We start from the raw sequence: 20119 nt of genomic DNA, 5'->3' as shown, positions 1-20119 counted from the left end.
TCGATACTCATCATAGTCGCTTTGTATCTCAAACACTTTCCTATATTTCCTGAAGACTCATTTGTCAAGTTGTTAGATTCAGTAAAAACTCGGGTGACTGTCATACTAGACTCAGAATACCAGGCTTTGATCACATCAGGAAAGGAGTCTACAGGAGGAGTTGAAACGATACAGTAGGAATAGTATACACGATCATATTGTTGAAGGAAGGGCAGTGGCATTGCAGTAAGTTGAATCGCAATAACAATTGAAAATGAGGACTCAGCACGTTGATATGGGTGAGGAAAATTGACGTTAATACTTGGCACATGCAGGAGTCAAAATCGAATTTTGGGTCTCAAAGCGGGGGCAGGAGGTTAGCACGTAGCTCATGGACATTGGCACGTCCGAATACGAGTTAAGTATGTGCTACAAAAGGGTTCAAAAGATGTCAGTTACATGAATCACAGACAAGCACAATAAGTCCAGAAATATACCGAGCCTGGCAGTAAAAGCACTGACAGTGCATGAGCAAAATGTGGTGTTTCCAGCATTGTGTACTTACAGAGTCAACAAGATGTTTACAAGAGATCACAACTGCCATGGCGGCTTGAGATGGAACTTCCAACTGCAGCAGGAGGGAAGATAAATGTGACCTTCATTCCCGGTGTGAGCATATCAGGTAGACTTCTTTGCGTGAAAGCAACATACAAACATAATGGTGTAGTTGACCCAACAACAGTACCCGATTCCATAGTGTTGTGCATGGTCCGGGTGAGATGGGGATGACCGTGTGTCATATCCCCAGTATCGGAAGGCAGCAAAGGATAATGAGGAGAAACTGGGCAATGAAGTGCATTTCTATTTTGGCAGGGGCCAGTACATGGATAGCCGAGGGACTGAAAAGCATGCAGACATGGTGGGGGAAAGCATCAATTAGAAGCATAGTGAAGCTGACTATATAGTACTCGGGAAGAAAGCAGGCACCGTCATCTATTCATAACTGCTGGCAGTGTGCAGTCCCAGAAGGAGCATTTTGAAATGCATTAGGTCTGAAGTAATTCATTTTAGGTGAGGAGGCGAAATGCATTACTTAGTCTATCATTGAAAATGCATTGAAAGTGTCTTGTAACTATCATAAGATAATGCAATATAACGACACGGTAGCCTTAGTAGACGCGTCCAGACGCGTTGCCACCAACGCGTCTGAGTTGAAACTCCGCTACGGCATCAGACGGCAGTGACAATGGAAGTGACAAAAGCCTTTGTCACAACCAAACATTTATCTCTCTTGTTTCTTGTCCGAATGCATCCGTCTAAGCTCGTAAGATGTTCTTGTGTATTATTATTTCAAATGGACATAGTAGTTTGAAGATTTGTAGTAGGAAAAGTGTAGTTTTGGAGGATGCACGAAATGTGGGACTGCACGAGTGAGTGGTAACCAATAGCCCCACTCAATTCCATTTTATTTTGCCCATTTTATTTTCTACAAGCAATTTACAAGTGACAGGCTGTGCGAACTTGAGAGAAATAAAATGTGTTGTAATTGAGGTCAAGCATTTTATTTTATTTCTGATGGCACAGCAGCACTCGCTGAGATTAGAATATGCCGAGGCGGCACATCGAACGACGCAGCCCCAAGGCTCGAAGTTCAACACTGACGGTCATGGATGATGTATTCCAGTGGACGTTCCCCACCGAAAACACATACCCGCAAGTACCGGATGTATTCGAGCAAGCGCCTACTACTATGCACAACGGACATGCACAGCTTCCCCCTGATCTGATGCCCTCGTCCTTCAATCAGTATGACACCGGGAATCTCATCCAGCATGCCAACACTCACCAGATTCCCTGCCCCAGCACACCTGCTCACCAACCTCATTTCTACATTGATCCAGCCTCTGGTCTTCGTCAGTCCCCTCGAAAAACGCGCCCGGATGGCTACAACATTGTTCCATTGCAAATTCAAACCACACCGAGCCACCAACCTCATTGGGACTTTCCTGCAGCTGAGAGCACTGCACGGACACCTGTGAAAATTCCTGCACGACGTGGACGGACACGAGTGACTCCGAAGCCGAGAGCCTCAAAGAGTGTCCCCGAGTCCCTCCCCGTCCCAAAACCAAAGGTAGTCAGAGGCATGGGAAGCAAATCGGGTGAAGGAAATAGACGTACCTCGGGAAATTCAGATGATGAGATCTCGAAGCTCGCAGAGAGCCAGCTAAGCCGGGCTGATCTAAAGCTTGAAGCCAATGGACTCAGAGCTACACCTGCAAAAGTTGCCGGGACACCTGTGAAGCTGGAAGCGAGAGTATTTTCTGACAAAGATAAACTGAAGGCTGTGAAGTACATTACCTCTCCAGAGGTTTGGCCGACATTCAAGCTCACGCAGACAACAACGTTTACATATGTGAGCCTGATTTTTTGTGTTAGTATGTTCTCACTTACATATACGAGTGTAGATTGCATGTGTCTTGATGAAGGGCTGTCTCGATCACGCACAAATCCGTAACTTTTGGCACAACCAAGCTTGGCCAAAGTATAAGGCTGTGCGGGAGCGGCAGGAGCACACTGGTGGAGGTGACGGGGATGAAGATGATGACGGAGATGAGGTTGAAGGCGAGAGTGTTGAGGATGATATTGCACTTGATGGGACAAAGCGGAAACATACATCTAAGAAGAAAATATCGAAGAAAGTCCTTGACGAGTTCGAAGCTAGTGAACTTTTCAAAACCATTGATGCTGTGTGAGTAATAGTCATTTATTCTAAGATACACTCTGATATTTTAGCAGTGCTCGGAATGATAGCATGGTAGTTCGCAGCCATGATATCAACTCCAGTGTCTCTATCTCCGACGATGAAACTCCACTGAAAAAACGTGTACGTAAGTCGATATCACTTGAGGCAAACGACTTTTCCGATACCACTGGACTCCTTCGTGAAATGATGGGTACTATGGGCGAACGCCATAAACGTCAGGAGAAAGTCGATGAAACAAATTTGCAGGTTGCAAAACTCAACATGGAGGTCACATTAAAGCATGAGAAACGCGAACAGGAGGAGTATGAGCAACGTCAGGCTGATATTCGGGCGAAGCGAGAAGAGGCACAAAGAAAGGCACAACAAGAGGAGTGGCAACAGGCTAGTGAATTTTTGAATCATCCTAACCCTCTGATACGAGCTTGCGGGGAAAGAATGGCAGAGCGACTGACTGCAGAGGAGACAGAGAAGAAAGCTTAGTCCATAGAGTAGTCTACAAGATTTTTTCGTCGTAGAAGACCTAGACGGTATAAATCATCCTCATTAGCATTCACCCCTGCCATCTGGACTGGACCTTCGCCTTGGACATCATTCACATTTTTATCCTCCATACCATTAAAACCCTTGATTGTTGTTGGGTCATCACCAAATTCCTCCAAGACATTATGAAGGATCATTGCAGCTTCGACCATTTGGAAGATATCTGGTAAGTCAAATCCTGTCATACCACGGAGGAGTGGAAAACGACCCTTCAAGTGACCGAAGGCATGTTCAACAAAGATACGGAGGGAGGATAACTTCCTGTTCCAGTCTCGCCGCCGTCTCGCCTCGTCCAGATCATTGGTGAGATCGAATTCGTTGAAAGGATGTATCGAGTACATCGTCAAAGGATAGCCTACAAAAACTCAGATTAGCATATCATAAGTATCTGGAATATGTACCTTTGTCAACAAGAATATATTCATGTTGTTGAAAGTAGTCTACTTTGTGCCTCCACAGGTGAGAATTTTTGAACACCCGGCTATCTTGAACCAAGCCTGGCCGTCCAAAGTCGTAAGATGTAAAAATTGCCCGATGATCACAAGTTGCCTGTACAATAATCTAACATTTGAGATCATTCAACTATTCAACAGTGTTAAGAAACAGTGCAGAGACGTACTGCATAAAACTTCTTGCGACACCAATATGCGAACCCATTCTCTGTTGGTTTGTTTTCGAGTTGGATATAACTGCCATCAGCAATGCCAATACACCCAGGAAAACCCCAGCCCGCCATTTCAGCGGAGAGAAACTGCCTCCGTTGCTCTCCCAGCCAAGCTAGATGAGCACTTCGAATATTTCGAATTGCCTGACAAACTCGATAACAATAGATATAGACTGAACCCTCTGTGATGGACATCATGCCCGCAGTTTTGAGGCCACTCTCAGCACCCAAATGGCACAAGAATGTAGCCAGTTGGTAATAAACGGGGCGCTGAGGACGGTTGCTGGTGCTAACGAAAATCGGGTCACCACATATCAAGTTGTGGAGATGCCAGAATGATTCTCTGTGCATTCTATTAGTTGTTAGTTAGTTGTTGAAAATGTAGAACACATAAGTGAAAATTTTCGTTACCGAAACCAGGCTTTGAACTGCCATTCACTAGCCTGTCCAAGTAGAATATCAAAGAAGTCCTTAGACTTCGGTTGGTTGTATTCTCCACGCATGCCGTATTTCTTGCTTCGCGATTTCCGTCTATAGTCTGCTGCGAGGCCTGCAAGAACAAGGCCGAGAAGTTCGTCGTCGTCATCTTCTGCTGTGGCGAGTTGTGCAATGGCGAGGACCTCAAGCTGTTTAGCTGTAGACTGATAGTGCTTCAGTGGCCGGCGTCCGAGACGTCGTAAACGCGCCATGACGCGTGACCTATGACGATTATACCTGGAGATTTCGAGTAGCATCCCCGCACTCGCATTGTTGAAACTCCGCGATGACGAGTGTTGAACAAACACAAATATATCATTTTATTTTTTACTCACTTGCTTGTTCACACAGCAATAGATACTCGTTCACGAAAAAATAAAATGGGCGAAATAAAATGGAATTGAGTGGGGCTAATAGTACTGTACTTGACACTCTCAACGTATCCTACAATATCACGTGCCAGTGGCACTAAAAATTATGGCACCGCATGAGTGCCTTTCCGTGCTCATATCGAGCAGTGCCAAACCTCGTTCTCATTCAATTTCAAGAGCGGGGTAGGAAGGACTGACTGACGGAGCAGAATGTGGCTGGGCCAATATTAACCCCGTCGCTTTAAGCACCAAGGAAATGGGCCCTGATGAACATGCACATCTGACGAGCAACGCAGCGAAGCCAAGGCCTCCCAGGAACCGGAGATTCATTAGTGCCCCGCGACCCCATCGTGCTTTACGTCTCCCTTTCAGCACTTGCCACATCTTCTCATGAGGTTCACAGTTCTTCTCGAGTCTGCGGAGATTATCATGCATTTTGGCTCAACTGTTTTCGCCAAAAGTAGTGCATCCGAGCAACGCCTCTCAATACGTTCACACAGGAAGTTTCAGCCTATAAACACCTGCCTGCTACTATGGTTTTGCCTCATTCCCTCCCAGAAACTCCATCATGCTTACTTCCCGTTACATCAGTTTTTCGCTGCTAATCTTCCTCGCTGGCGCCAATGCGTGTCCACAGTGCCCACCCACAGTCGGGTGGGATGGTGGTTCCATGAAGCTGTTGCCACAGAACATCCCAGCAGGCCGAACCACATCGTGCTTGTGCGTCGTACCCACACGTCTTCATTGAACAAAGTAATTGATAGGCTGGCAGTTACCTCGATGGTCCGAATAGCAGCTCACCAGTGGAGAAGTGTGTGTATGAGACCGTAAGTGCTTTCTGGATATTGTGTAGCTCATTGTTCTCGGTTGACATGCTAGCGATCATACCAGGCCACCGGCAAGTTGACAAAAAAGCTTGGGCATTGTCCGGCTACAGTACCTGTGAAGGCACACTGCTGAATGTGCTGTGAAGAGGTGGGGGAGACGAGATACCCAGGAGGAGCAATGTTTATCTGCAGACAGCCGGTTGTACGACAGTACTTCGATCACTGTACGAGAATTGCCAAATACTTAGTTGCATCCCCTATTAGAATTCCCCAGTACTTGCTAAGGTTATTCACCGGCCTGTTGTACACGTCCAAAGCCGCGGCTTTCAGGCTAAGCCGGGCCGGCACACTGAAGGCTCATTTTGGGTCAGGCCGAGGTCCTGGTAACCACACCCGAGCGATAGCCATTCTTCAGCCTGGTACTTCTTTCCACCCCATATCCTCAGCAGAAAGACCCTGCACGTCCGCGATCCACGTTAGCATTCTTTATGATCCTGTTCATGCCTTCCGTGTTGTTAACCAGTGGCCTTCTGTGGAAGACCAAAACTCAAAACTCAAATGTTGTGCAGGAGGTTCGATATCTATGGCGGCCGTGCGGAGCTTCATCGAGGATGGTCATATTACGCAGAGTGTTGTTTGGGAAGTCACAACGTCTGATGAACGCGCCCATACCTCAGGACAAGTAATGCGAAGCCAAGGCCGCCTAGGAACCGGAGATTCATTCGTGCCCCACGACCCCATCGTGCCGTACATCTCCCTTTGAGCATTTGCCACATCAACTTCTCATAACATTCACAGTTCTTCTCAGTCTGCGTAACTTATCCTGTGTTTTGGACTCAATTGTTTTCGCCTAAAATAGGGACATCCGTGCCACGCCTTTACGTTCACACTGGAAGCTTCAGCCTATAAACACCTGCCTGCTACTATGACTTCGCCTCATTCCCTTGCACAAACTGCATCATGTTTATTTCCTGCTGTATCCTGTTTACGCTGCTCAGCTTCCTCGCTGGCGCCAATGCGTGTGTAAAATGCCCAACCACAATCATGATCGACGGTAGTCCCATGGAACTACAGAGGACCTTCCCATCCAAAAAGTTCACATATTGCTCGTGCGCCACACCCACACGTCTTCATTGAACAAAGTCACTGATAAGTTAGCAGTTACAGTACCGCATTGAGATCAGTGGAGTGTGCGTATAACACAGTAAGTGCCTTGTGGATATTGTGCAGTTCATGGTTTTCGGTTGACATGCTAGCGCATCAGGAGAGTGGCCGCCTTATACTGGTAGATGGGCCGCCTTGTCCGTTTACAGCAACCTGCTGAACGTGACGTGAAGAGGTGGGGGAGACGAGACACCCAACAGGAGGAGCAATGTTCGCCTGCAGGCAGTTGGGTGTATGCCAGTACTTAGGTCGCTATCTGTTACGAGCAATCTCAAATACATAATCACATCTCGCCTTGGTCAGTCGCATCTTCCCAACCCCTATTAGAATACCCCCAGTACTTACTAGAATCGTCCCAAAAACCATCCTATCAAATGTCATGGCAATAAATCAACCTCATCAAGTCATCCTGGGTCAGACTGCCATGTCTGGGCCTCAGAGCTATATTGTGTTTCTGATAAGTACTCGGACACACATCGCGACTGATCACGTGAGAGTTAAGTCATAGATTTAGAAGGGTGGCACTTTGATCAGCTCGGAAACCAATTTGCCAGCTCCAATCCGTCCTTTCTCAACCTATTGGGTTCCTATCAGTGATGCAACTTCAGGTGGTGACTCATGAGTATCCGTCTCCAAGCTCAAGTCCCACAGACGAAGGGACTTGTCATCAGAACTTATGTTCTACATAAGATTGAGGCACGAGAATGTACGTAGAATTCGGAGGTCTACTCTCCGGTGACTTAGTAAGTTTTGTAGCTTGTCTTTCTTGCTTCGTACCACTACTACCTGTACGTACCCGCAAGTTTTTTTTGACTTCATTTCTACTTCATGCTCGTTTCGTGACCATGATCATTCGTTGTGTTTTCTGGCTGCAAAACAATACCAACGCATAGACCGTCACCATATGGGCAAAACTGCGATAGCAAGCTTTTGTAGAACTTTTCGCATCAGACCAGCTTGTTTGAGATTGTGAGAGAGCGCAGAAGGACTGATAATAATATTGTGCTTGAATGCAACTTGTGCAAGCCATGTGCATACTTCATCGAGGTACAAGTCTGATTCCTCTGCAAAAAGGTCTTGAATAGCTGTCAAGAGTGCCCGTGTAATAGTACGAGTGCGTCCAATGAGTGGTGAAGGAGCTTCTCAACAGCGCCATGTTCTTCGAATATCCGTCGCCAGCGAAAACAGCTTCCCCGCGAGGCACCGGGAGCTTCACAGATATCTTCCAACTCCCATCCGTGATCCCACACACGAAGTGCACATTCTTTCAGGTCTTTGCTGATTCGCCGGTTGACCATTGGTTGCGAAACTGACAATACTAATGAGATTTCTAGCTCTGTTGGCGTCGAAGGGCACGATTTCCTTTTTGGTCAGACCCACGTGAAAATTTTAGTCAGAGCCATTACTTTCGCAAACTGCTGTAAGTATTATCATATCGAGCTGAGTGAATTTCAGTGATGACCAGAAACCTCGGGCCTCCTTCACGACTCTCCAATGTGTTCTGCCTTCTCTGCTGCTATCATAAGCCAATAAAACCTCACCGGCTTGTCTTTTCAACCACCCGTCCATCCTTTCACCTTCCATGTCATTCGCCAAATCGAACAAGATGGTGCCGCATCCTCTAGGTCGCACATCGAAATTAGGGATGAACTGCTAGCAAACTGTGATCTAAAGCATAAACTTGGTATATACCCGATGTCAGTCCGATGATATGTTATCTTCAGAAGATATTGCACGCGCACGTCAACTCAAATAATCAAAGTCCCTCCATGAAGCATGGCCTTCTGCTCGTCACGTTTGTGATCTCTCATACCATCACCGTGGGTCCTGGCTCAATTCTACCATAGTAGTCCCTCGAAGAAACACCACCTCTCATAAAAGATCTCGACCCCACCATGCGCGCCCTAGCATCCGAAGAATTTACCACCATTGAAATTACTTGGCAATACCGTATGGCGCTGTCACGTAGTTCTGTGATAATGTGAGCAGCAGCTGCGAATATGTCATCGAGAAATGCATTGTGCGTCAACATACATGATGGTATTAATGACCCATGATTGAAGCAGTCTGGAGTTTCCCTTTACTGCGAAGGAACGACTATCTCCCTCCGGTTGGTCTCTGGGGAGACTACAAAGTACCTCGGGCCTTGGCTACGACCTTCAACTGAATCCGACTCACATTCTTTGACCCGTCATCACTTACGAGGCTGATTCGGAAACCGTGGAAAACGACGATGGGTATGATCGCATTGTGACCGGTGTCGCTGTATCTTGACTGCACTTATTGCCAACGTGACCATATTGCTGCAGGGTTGAGGACTTTCCCTACGGTGCCGGTGTCGCAACCGACCAGGTCGAGCCGATATTGCATCGTCGCTTGCACATCTCTCACGAAACTGAGATCCATGTACCATGTAGCTCACGATCTCTCACGGTGCTATCGCTCCAGATATCTCTTCGACTCCTGAGGTGCGTGTACATTAGATGTACATTGCAGCTGAAATGTCTCGCCTCTCGCTTCCCACACTAGTTCTGCAACGGAGGACTTTCCACCTTCAGAGACGCGTATTTTTCACACTTTGTGGCCATATCTTTCGAGGGCGTCTTCTCGTCGCGCAATTCATTCATCACCTTCGGCAACTCCAGCAACTGGTTTCGGTCCTTCTCATCTGCTACCTCTCCCAAATCCGTCCCCATTGGAATCCTACTTAGCGGTGCAATGCGCTCATCACTTTTCAACCTCGGCGAGCTCTTACCGTAATAAAAGCTTTGCGAGCCCTCAGCTGTATTTACCAATGCAACATCTACTGTCAACTTTTTGTCTGATGTTCCTCTTACCTGTGATTTTACTTTACTCGGTGAGTTTCGTTGCCAACGTCTATAAATCCATGTCGCTAACTGACAATCGTTAAACTATGTAAGTGAGAACGCTAAGGAGACCCTGAGCAACTGTTAAACCCTGGTACATCTGAACTTCCTGAAAGTCGGTCCAATTTCCCACTCGTTTTGATACAGTGATAAGGTAATTATTTTTTGTCATACAGATTCCATACTCTCGTTATCGCGAGCCTACTTTGGCTTCCGATACAACCCTCCTGGCCTCTACTAGTATGCCATCCATCCTACTCCGAGGTCTTGGTGGCCACACCCAAGCGATAGCCATCTTCAGCCTGGTACCCCTTGCCTCCCCATATCCTCGGCAGAAAGCGATCGACATCGGCCTTATTTACGATCCTGCCCATGCCTTCCGTGACGGTAGCCAGGCCTCAGTGTTGCAGCTATGAAGTTGTCCGAGGGGCGGAGACGGCCCTCCATATCATGCAAAATTTCCAACAGGCTCAATTATGGAACGACTGTCTAACAATGTTATAAACAGGTCAAACCGTTATATTTAACACCTGTCCATGAACATTCGTACTCTACGAAGATCCACCTTGTTGACCACGTCCACGAACCTTCTGCGGAAGAGCAAAACTCAAATGTTGCGCAGGAGTTTTGGCATCTATATATGGTGCAGCCGCGCCGAGCTTCATCGATTCAAGGATTTACATATTCCGGAGAGTGTTGTTTAGGAAGTCACAACGTGCGATGAACGTGCACATATCTCACGAGCAACGCGAAGCCCCTTAAGGTCGCCCAGGAAATGGAGATTCATTTGAATTTCGCACCATCGGGCCGCGCACTTCCGTTTGACTACTTGCCACGCCAACTTCTTATGATGTCGACGTTCAGATTATCATGCAACCGGTTTCGCCCAAAGTACGTAGGGCATCTCAGCTAAGCGAGCAACGTCTTTACGTTCCCACTGGAAGTTTCAGCCTATAAACCTGTCTGCTACTCTGACTTTGCCTCATTCCCTTCCACAAACTCCATCATGTTTACTTCCCGCACCATCATATTTGCGCTGCTAAGCTTCCTCGTTGGCGCCAATGCGTGTATACAGTGCCCAGCCACTTTGCAGATCGACGGTAGTACCTCGTACCTAGACGACACCTCCGTCCTAAACAAGGATGTCACATTATGCATGTGCGTCGCACCCACACATCTTGAACACAGTAACTGATAGGTCGGCAGTTACCACAATGCCAAGTTGATTGGCGACGACTTATCAATGGGCTGTCGGTATTGGACCGTAAGTGCTTTACAGATATCGTGCAGCTTATTGTTCTCGGTTGACATGCTAGCGATGGCATCAGAAGAACGGCAAGATTTTAGATGGGTATCAGTCTTGTCCGGCTACAGTAACTGTGAAGGATAACTGCTGAAAGTGATGTTAAGAGGTGGGGGGGGGAGACGAGATACCCAACAGGAGGAGCAATGTTCGTCTGCAGACAGCCGGGTGTACGCCAGTACTTAGCCACCATGCATGATATCTCTCCATCTTCCTCCGTTTATAATCATGATCAGCACTCTTATCAGCTCACTGTCTCCGGAAACTATCTAAACTATTTCCCAACCAGACATGCGTTACCCAGGTCCCACTCATATAGAGAAGAACACTGCACTCAAAGCAGTAGATTCGAGAATCATTCGACTGGGACACGTTGGCTCCCCTTAGTCACCGAAGCCCAGCCCCATCGGAATTCTCCGTCATAGAAGTAGTGGTTCAATATGGCCATTAATGATCTACATTCTACTAACCATGATGAGCTGTCACCGCAGCCGAAGCTATACCAGCCTCGTTCAGTTATTCACCGACTGTTGCTCCGAGTATTCGGGAATGTTATCAATCAATGACAATCATGCGATGGATGGATCCAATCCTTGGACGACCGAAAAATCAGGTGAGTATCACGACATTCAAGGTGGCCGTGTTGTCAGTTGCAATCTGATGGTCCAGCTGACATTAACTTTTCAGGTCAGTGTTTCAACGTAGGCTCCGTGTCTACTTTTCTAAAACAGTGCTAAAGGTGTTGCTCAAAAACGTCAGGAAGTCCGTTTTTATCTCCCTTGTGTCGCGGTAATCCTGCCAATTAGGATGTTCATCAACGCCTAGACAGCAAGACCGGCAGTACATTGGATAACCTAGCCACCCCCTCTTCATTGCGGTTGCGGGACTAACGTTTCCAAGGTATTCATGTCTGGCGCATTTGTACTCGCAGATTAGTGAGCATGACTGGACTGCGTGATTGAATGGAACTCATCTGTCCCGTAGCTATGCGTCGTAATTCAGTCATCGCAAGTTTAAGTCTATGTCGTGAGTTCATTCTCTACATAACTCTCAGATGCAGGTAGTCTTGCCTTGTTTTACGACACATTATTACTCGCCTGACGCATATATGTGGTCTGATGCTGTTCAGATGTATAGGTTAGTGCCTATACCGCGGGTAAGACAGAGCTGGCTACTGCATGTCAGGCTGCTGTTGACAACTGCAGGTCTTACTTTTCTTATGGATCCAGGATTAGCCCTCGGAGCGAAGTGTTACGAAGAATTCTAGAAGACGCAGAGGACAAATTCTCGCAAGTAATTAGACATTGACGCGGTGTATGAGTATCGAAGAATGTGACTAGGCCTGGAGCACACCGTGCAAACGCGCACCCTTGTTGCCCCCCAAAATACTTTCCTAGTCCTGGATTCCTCTGCTAGGATTCTTAAGATTTCAATACGATACCTTGCTCACATCATAACGTCTTCGACAACACGTAACATTGCAAGCCTACATATAACGTGCAACATTCAACTCTACACCGATAGAAAACTGGTAACCTGATCACATACACTTTTTTCCTTGGCATACGAGGCTAAGATTCTCTGCCAATTTATAAGACACGATTCTTCCATCCCTGGTGCTCATGATAACAAGCTGCTGTGATAGTCTGTGGAGCAGCGGAACACTGGAACCCGACCCTGATCGAGACATCCTTGGTGAATCGCCCTTGAGCGTACAAGCAGCAGCTGTTCTCGGCTGCGGTGCCCAAGGTCGCACCTTTGACCCAACATTTGCCCTGAGTGTGGCAAATCTCATGCAGCCTACTAGTCGCAGTGATGTAATACACGCGGATCTGTTAGGGCGAAGTGAGAATGAGATTACGAGACACGGAACGACTGGCCGCAAAGGCTCGTACCTCTCGCAAGTCCTTGCACGCCACCGCTGCGATGTGCGTGTTGATGCGAGCAGTGGGCATGCCGTTAGTGGTGAGTTTGAGGAGGGTATGACTGTGCTATTTGAGTCGTTCAACGACATTTCGTAGATCTAGTAGTCTTTGTTCTGAAAGTAAATGCGAAATTTCCCGTCCTCATTCTGCACGGCGACCGTAGCGGTCCCGACGAAGTTGGTAGGCAGAAGGTCTGAGGTGCCATTGGCAGCTGCTGACTCAAAATGGCTGATTATTCAGACATAGTTGCTACAACCCAGGAAAATGGATGGATGAATCGTGGATGCGCTACTCACTGGGACTCCCCTTTGCAGAAGGTCGTTGATGTGATGGCTGTCAATGACTCTTGCTCTTAAACCTTCAGGAAAACCCCTGTCGGGAGTATAGTGCGGGTATGAATGGTTCTCTGCCAGGAGAAAATGAAATAAGTGGAGTCTTCGCTGTGTCTGGCCACAAACCTCCCCATGATCCAGTCCGAGGCCCAAGATGCGGCCATCGTGCGCCCTCAGAAGAAAACATCGCACCGTGCGCCCCCAGGCCTGCGTGCAATCCAGGCTACATAATCAGATGATAGTCAGTCATTTCATTCACGGGGCAGTGTATGACACCTCTGGGCCAGGGGTGTGGAACAAACTGCAATGAAAGCAGGTCTCATTTCCATGACAAAGCAGATAATGATAATTCAGCAACTCGAGGCCCATTCCGCATTTCAACTGTCAACTCAGGGGTGACGACAATGTCATAATCAGCCGTCCCACATGGATGTGTACGACTGCGAACAGATCGTCTGAGTATACGCCGCTACTTCGGTGAAGCCAGAAGAAACCACAGGGCCAAGACGAGGCTGAGCCTTGGGCCTTGGACTCACTATTGTTCTAGAAGGCGCTGACATCGCGCTCTCAGTCCTTTTCAATATGTTTGAATATTTCGCTACGAGAGAAATGGGGCTCAGAGTTTGCTGCAGAAGGTGCGGATGTTGAGTCTGGAAGAGAGCAACAAGAAAACTCCTGTCCCAGCGAAAACAGTGCTATCAACATCGTAAGTCGGTAAAGTTCGGACAGTCGGGCACGAGAACTTGTGTTCAATTGCTAGATTGATCGATGGTAGATTTCCTGTTGAGTAGGACTCGTCAAGAAACGCGATCGGGAGGTGTCTACTGCACCATCTTGAGATAGGATGGCTGAAGTGAGCATTCGCATAGAGTATCGGATATCGACCAGCATTTGCAACAGTGGGCTGCTGACAATTTGCGCTATTGCTGGGAATTACGGCGCCGGCAGTCACAATAGGACCCCTGACTTTGACTCGTGGCAGGTATGTAGTTCATGACGCGCTTATCTTCGTGACACGAGCCTGCCTCAACTAGTCAAAATTGTCAGTAACACATTAATTACAGGACCGACATTCTGGTTCGACGACATATCGAACGGCGGGCAAAAAAAAGAGACAGATACTGAGTCACTGACAGTATCGGATGTCAGGCCGCTTGTAGAACTTTAGAAAGTATTTAAGGGATAGTCATCGCAGTAGGATAGTAACAGGTGGGGGTCAATAGCCGGCGACTTACTGTGCCACAAAAGAAATACCTGACTTTTGTCACATACCGTACTGATTGATACTATGTAGTACGAGGGTCAGGTTTTTGTGGTAGGCGTGGAAAATGTTCCATTATCATGATTGTACTAGGGTACGGACGAAAAGTGGGTTGTTAATAACACTGCTAAGAAAGGTGTGTTATTAACATGTTATTAACATGTTAATAACAGGCACACGGCCGTGGGGGGGTGACATGGTGCTAATAAGTCTATTGACCCCCATAGTCTTTGTGAGTCGCCTTCCGACCTTCTGCTGTTCCTCGCAGATCATTGACTTAGAAGTTTGCAACGCAAATCTTGCAGAGAAGCAAGCTGTTGTCTGACATGGGACTCGAGTGTCTCGCAATGAAGTTTTCAACTTGTTTTCCCTCCCTCTTGCACCAGTCGAGCACTCGAAATGGCTGACATCGTCGACACAAAAGCCTCAGATGATATTCTCATTATTCCTGTATCAGTGCAATCTATTATTCTCCCAGACAAGAATCTGTCTGTCTCGTCATTCCTTCAATTCTCACTCCCATCAGCTTCAATTACCACTGCTCCGCCATTGTGCAAATACTTTAGCACTGACTCCCCACCTGAGGACAGCTTATATCTCGATTATCTCCGCACGCAGCCGCTTCCCCAGCTTGCGGTTCTGCACAAGCTCCTAGAAGGGGTGCAACATGCAATATCGGGTGGTAGCCGGTCTATTATCTATGCCCATGCCGACATCGAACAACCTTTTCCATTCTGGATTCTGACGTTTTGGCACCAAGCCTATACTCTCTTGGACGTCCAAAGCAACTGGCGACAGGCGGAAGCCTTCCTCACCAAACATCAACCTAATGAGTCCCAGCACAACCCCACACTCAAAGGACAAACAGCTGCTGATGTTCGTGAAGCTTTCGTTCGCCAGTTCGAGTGCTATGTGAAAGGACAATACCCTTTTGACACAATGATGGATGCTGGTCAGGACGTCCTCTCATACTGGACTCACTTGACGAAGATACCTGAAGGCTCCATACTTGCTGTGAGTTTCAGCCAGTCCTGACTACTCATAACTCAAGCTTTATCTCCAGTGTATCGCAGAAAAAATTTATTCAATAAAGCCCTCATCTGTGCCCGAGGAACGAACAATGTCGGTATTCACGAGGATGAATACACCAGCCAGGAACCGTCAACATGTCCGGACGTTGGTGGACATGACTCAGATTCGACAATGGCATATGTATGATCCAAAGGTCAGTGTCTTATTCAGTGGCCTGTATTGATAACTCATGCCCCTTAGAAAATGGTTGAACGACGGCATCCAGACATTTCATTCTGTGATCTTGACTCCATCATTTCCTCACCCAAACAATCAGCTGCTCGTCGAAGCCACGAAACCACTGGCAGCTATCTATCTGTGGGCACAGATGAGCAGGAAGAAATCCTTGAAGACGAAGAAGGCACTTGGCTCGATGAGACACTAGCGGCTAAACCGGCGGAGGATTCAGCCTTCGACATTGAAGCAGATGCAAACCTTCACGCACTAATTGTCACCAAGGCCTTGTCTGATGAACACGAGGAAAGTCCTATCAACGGCCTGTGTAGCACTCAAGGTGATGCTACGGAGGATGATGCTGACCTAGAAGGCATGGACAACGAGTGGGACGAATTTTGGTAGTAGCTGTAGTGAAATTTTCAAATTTTAGGTCACGTGACTGTTAATAACATGTTAATAACATGCTTGTTAATAACCCTACGCATCCTACTTGATTTTTAACATAGGTTAATAACAGTTGGATGACTTATCGTCCGTACCCTAGATTGTACGAGCTGGGAGTAAAATTGGAAGATTGGTTCTCGTATACAAGCTGACTCCGTTAGAGAGTTTGAGTGGCGTGTCAAATTTCAATGCTTTCCTGGAATCCCCGGGCCTGCACCTCAATCGAGCTACTGTGATGACGGTTTCTCCATGCCAAACGATGTTGTCTCCGTTGGTACAGTTGACTATCCCATAACGTATAATGTCGGGACCCACCTCACACCTATACATTATCAAAGTTATACAGAAGGACCGATGTCACACATTGTGACTAAATGTGACGAACACATGTGACACCGCTCAACAGCGTCGAAAATCTAAGGTGCTAGAGTACATATCTACTTAAAAAACGAGTCTAACGTCATCTGCCTCGCATGGAGTAGCTCCTCGCATTGTAATTGGGCACGGAAACGACGGATTTGCTTTAACAAATCAAGTGTGTGTGTTGAGTCCTGAGAATGTCCATGCTCATTGCTGAAGGCATGCTCCTTCGAGCCGCTGACATAACGCTAGTGCTTCTACATGGGAAACCTCTGGGGCTGCATCATGATTTTCTTCTGAGTCATCATCAGAATCAGCTTCAATCACCTCACCCTGTTTCTTAGCGATCTCTCGACTGACTGCAACAACAATGGCCATGTCCCCACCATTCAAGTCGAACCCAAGGGAATCCCCGATTTGTTTTTCCTCAGCCGGCTCGAGCAGCTCGTCTAAGGATAGTGGTTCACCAAAAATGCGATTCCGAGCCTTCAATTCTTGAAGAGAAGATTTTAGTTCGCTTTCGAGGGCTGTAAGCCGAGTGGGAGGAAGCTGGCGTGCAGGAATACTTCTCAGCAGTCATTATGGAAATGTGGTTTGTGGATTTCTTGGTTGGCACGATGTCGTACATGGGGTTTTCATATGATGTGTGGACAATAGCTGGCACTGACAATGGTCCCCACCACCAAAAGTGCCGTCTGATAATGTATAATAGGCATGCGAGGTCAATACATTATACAATATACATTATGCATCGATTTTCTCACTGTCCCACAGTGGGACCATTGAAAACTCGATACAGTATTGAAAATATACACTAAGGGCATATACATTATGGCATAGTCAACTGTATCACCACTTGCTATTATTTGCCCATATCGTGCCAATATTAATAGTCACTTCGATGCCCCTTCATCTTCTTCAAAACGATGCTTGTCTTCAAGCTTCAAGTCCTACAGACGAAGCATCTTCTCGTCTGAGCCAGTGACCATACTACATCGTCTAGTAGTATGGGGCAAAACGGAGATTGCGTTATGGGCATCTCATGACATTTAAACTCTAGGTGTGGTGCTTGTAATGAGCTGCGGCATTTCACTGAAGGTTGATGTTGTTGAACACGGTTGAGGCGGGCTTTGGTGGAAGGATTGTCTTGCTCTAAGCTGCACAGGTGCGTGTACTGTGCGTTTTTGTATGGTGTAACACCTGCACATTTATTATTTGCGCGTTCCGCACCTTGCGCGGTGTGCGTTTTCGTCAAAAATTGCGCGGTGCGCGTTTCCCACTCCCAATTTTCTTAATCAAATCTGCGCGTTGTCTTTGTATCAGCTGATTGTTTCTACAGCTAGCAGGCCAAGCCACTATATCACGCTTAGGAATGAGTCTCTATTCCGGCTTCCGTTCATTGTGAGTGATGGACATATATTCTACAGTACATGTATTGACGCTGAGTCCTTCAAGCTGCTACAAATATGACGAGACCATGCCAAAGTCCTTGTAAACCAGTACACAATAGTAGCTACTAGCAAGATGTTAGGGCTCAAATACCAGTTTCTCTAACAGAAATTGGCAGGCCTCGGTAATAAAGTGTTCTGCGTGACGGAATGCTGCACCCTCATCGAGAATTTTGAACATAAGATCTTTACAGCCCTCGCTGACACGGCCAAACGACATATCCTTGAAGCGTTTGACGGCATCGCCGTATGGTTGAGGGTTCCTACCATCGAGAAGAAAACGGCCCATACCATTCCACCATGTAGCGTGCCAATCCTCGCTGCAACCAGCTGGGTCATTGCAATCATTCGAGTGCATCAATATTCTTGGTTCCTCCACAGCCACAATTCGACGATGGTGATCAAGGGCAGCTTGAACATAAACCACATTTAGAAAGACCTCGTTGCCCATCAGCTCCCGGTGTGCATGGGTGATCTCGGTAATGGGAGTTTCTGCGAGTTGCTGAAAAGCAAATGGGAAAAGTGAACGGACGTGATATTTGATAGCCAGGTTTATTAGTTGAGCTGGGTGGAAGCGGAAACGTGCCGCAAACACACGGGAAACAATAAATTCTCGCGCATGACAACATTGGTACATGTCGCAGAAATGGAGGAATTTTGTAAGCTCGTCAAGTGTATATGAGCCAGCACGTATCCTAGTACAGATTGTCAAGTGGCTACATAGAGGAATAAGGGCATCAACATACCTTCCGAAGGTAAGCTCGAGAAACAACTCAAAGGCGTCCCAGGATATTCCTTCGAGGTGAATGGGCTTATCATCGCTCATGCCGTCCAGCTCTATTTGACCGCTGTTCTGTGTAGCAGCAAACATGTCACGAAAGACGTTGGAAGCCGAAGATAAAATTGAACTGCAGAGCTTGTACAGTATGTTCTCAACCTGCCGGCACAAAATATTTCAAGTTGTGAGTCCAAAATGAAGAATAAATTAGTAAAACACACCTGGAAGATATGGCTTGACGCATGAAAGTAGTAAATAGGGTGTCGAGTTGCCTTTGACATATTGACGATTCGAAAGGATGTACAAGAACAAAGATCAGCTATGAAATAATTAGAACCGTATGTTTGCGACTGTTGTTTGCCTCATCTCACGCGCACACTTTGCTTATGTCGTTTTGGTCATCAATGGTCATCAAACGCTACAGTGGCTACACCATATTCAAGTCAATCTATTGTGATGCCTGCGCTACCAACTGCTTTGCCCCAATTTCTGTCTCACATGCTAAATCAGAATCCGTGGTCTGCAAATATTCGCACTGCCCACGATACTTTGTCAGATATTTACCGACGCGCCCATCGTATTCTTAGTCAAGAAGATGCCGACCCAATCCAGCTCACATTTCATATAGATGCTGTATCAGGGGATGCTATCCCATTGCTTGAAGCCCTCGCACGCGACCCTCAAGGACATGAGATGCAAGATTGGCTCTCTCATACAGCACATTTGCTGGGAGATCTCTTCGTGCTTTTGTCGTCATTTCAGTACAATATGCAGAATTGGTAATCCATCTCTGATATGTATTTTGCGTCATTGATTGTGCAACAGCATGGATGAAAATGTCGTGTTTCCGGAACCAGTGGCCTTGTTGCACACAGGGCGTCCAGGGCGTCCAAAAAAATGATCGATGTTGGATTCCTCACTGAAGCAGTCTCGACTTCCCGACAAATCAAACTTACTGAGCTTTCTGAAATGCTCGGAGTCCACAGGAACACATTACGACGTTATATGAAGTGCTATGGAGTTGAAAGAAAATACTCGAACCTTACTAACATCGACCTTGATCTTCTCATCACCGAGTTCAAGAAAAAGCGGCCTGATTCAGGTATAAGGTGCATCATTGGTTTTCTCCGCAGGCATGGACTGTGAGTGTAGCATCGACTGATTCAGGTATAAGGTACATCATTGGTTTTCTCCACAGGCATGGACTGCGAGTGCAGCATCGACGGGTGGTAGAATCGCTCCGCAGAGTTGACAGATTAGGTCAGGTGTTGCGCGACCGACGGGTCAAACGTCGGCGTAAGTATCATGTTAAGCGGCCTAATGCATTGTGGCACATCAATGGGCACCATAAATTAATTCGCTGGGGG

The 20119-nt window shown here is 47.0% G+C and overlaps 10 protein-coding genes across 10 annotated transcripts; 7 read left to right on the top strand and 3 right to left on the bottom strand.

Moving 5' to 3' along the window:
- Window positions 1–5191: 5191 nt before the first annotated feature.
- EDB91DRAFT_1163864 (uncharacterized protein) lies at window positions 5192–5993 on the top strand. Its single transcript, XM_041319910.1, has 4 exons — window positions 5192–5331; window positions 5387–5515; window positions 5568–5622; window positions 5687–5993. The coding sequence occupies exons 1-4, from the start codon at window positions 5225–5227 to the stop codon at window positions 5753–5755; spliced, it is 360 nt and encodes a 119-aa protein (XP_041171799.1). The 5' UTR covers window positions 5192–5224; the 3' UTR covers window positions 5756–5993.
- Window positions 5551–6484, top strand: EDB91DRAFT_891174 (uncharacterized protein). The gene has a single exon (XM_041328741.1). It carries the CDS (start codon window positions 5756–5758, stop codon window positions 6383–6385), a length of 630 nt encoding a protein of 209 aa, XP_041171798.1. The 5' UTR covers window positions 5551–5755; the 3' UTR covers window positions 6386–6484.
- A 68-nt stretch (window positions 6485–6552) lies between these two features.
- Window positions 6553–7157, top strand: EDB91DRAFT_1163856 (uncharacterized protein). The gene is made up of 4 exons (XM_041319909.1): window positions 6553–6731; window positions 6784–6826; window positions 6887–7052; window positions 7104–7157. Exons 1-3 carry the CDS (start codon window positions 6583–6585, stop codon window positions 6944–6946), a joined length of 252 nt encoding a protein of 83 aa, XP_041171797.1. The 5' UTR covers window positions 6553–6582; the 3' UTR covers window positions 6947–7052; window positions 7104–7157.
- A 1524-nt stretch (window positions 7158–8681) lies between these two features.
- EDB91DRAFT_1086393 (uncharacterized protein) lies at window positions 8682–10069 on the top strand (the record flags this gene model as incomplete). Its single annotated transcript, XM_041316040.1, has 6 exons — window positions 8682–8767; window positions 9096–9138; window positions 9204–9254; window positions 9316–9542; window positions 9801–9807; window positions 9830–10069. The coding sequence occupies 6 exons, from the start codon at window positions 8682–8684 to the stop codon at window positions 10067–10069; spliced, it is 654 nt and encodes a 217-aa protein (XP_041171796.1).
- A 2361-nt stretch (window positions 10070–12430) lies between these two features.
- EDB91DRAFT_1163831 (uncharacterized protein) lies at window positions 12431–12911 on the bottom strand (the record flags this gene model as incomplete). Its single annotated transcript, XM_041319908.1, has 2 exons — window positions 12431–12788; window positions 12852–12911. Coding segments are annotated over 2 exons (297 nt in total), but the record flags the coding sequence as incomplete, so codon positions are not given.
- Window positions 12912–14867: 1956 nt separating this feature from the next.
- Window positions 14868–16204, top strand: EDB91DRAFT_1315962 (uncharacterized protein). The gene is made up of 3 exons (XM_041325176.1): window positions 14868–15488; window positions 15538–15699; window positions 15747–16204. The coding sequence occupies exons 1-3, from the start codon at window positions 14874–14876 to the stop codon at window positions 16122–16124; spliced, it is 1155 nt and encodes a 384-aa protein (XP_041171794.1). The 5' UTR covers window positions 14868–14873; the 3' UTR covers window positions 16125–16204.
- Window positions 16205–16733: 529 nt separating this feature from the next.
- Window positions 16734–17154, bottom strand: EDB91DRAFT_1253856 (uncharacterized protein; the record flags this gene model as incomplete). Its single annotated transcript, XM_041323717.1, has 2 exons — window positions 16734–17043; window positions 17093–17154. 2 exons carry the CDS (start codon window positions 17152–17154, stop codon window positions 16734–16736), a joined length of 372 nt encoding a protein of 123 aa, XP_041171793.1.
- An 899-nt stretch (window positions 17155–18053) lies between these two features.
- On the bottom strand, window positions 18054–18845 carry EDB91DRAFT_1061148 (uncharacterized protein; the record flags this gene model as incomplete). Its single annotated transcript, XM_041314407.1, has 2 exons — window positions 18054–18669; window positions 18721–18845. The coding sequence occupies 2 exons, from the start codon at window positions 18843–18845 to the stop codon at window positions 18054–18056; spliced, it is 741 nt and encodes a 246-aa protein (XP_041171792.1).
- An 804-nt stretch (window positions 18846–19649) lies between these two features.
- On the top strand, window positions 19650–19898 carry EDB91DRAFT_1061085 (uncharacterized protein; the record flags this gene model as incomplete). Its single annotated transcript, XM_041314403.1, has 1 exon — window positions 19650–19898. The coding sequence occupies one exon, from the start codon at window positions 19650–19652 to the stop codon at window positions 19896–19898; it is 249 nt and encodes an 82-aa protein (XP_041171791.1).
- Window positions 19899–19912: 14 nt separating this feature from the next.
- Window positions 19913–20119, top strand: EDB91DRAFT_1026847 (uncharacterized protein; the record flags this gene model as incomplete). Its single annotated transcript, XM_041312650.1, has 1 exon — window positions 19913–20119. A coding segment is annotated over one exon (207 nt), but the record flags the coding sequence as incomplete, so codon positions are not given.

This window comes from Suillus paluster (genome assembly GCF_016628075.1).
Source record: "Suillus paluster strain FC165 chromosome Unknown EDB91scaffold_94, whole genome shotgun sequence".
Classification (NCBI taxonomy): domain Eukaryota; kingdom Fungi; phylum Basidiomycota; class Agaricomycetes; order Boletales; family Suillaceae; genus Suillus; species Suillus paluster.
This window is presented reverse-complemented; position numbering and strand designations above follow the sequence as displayed.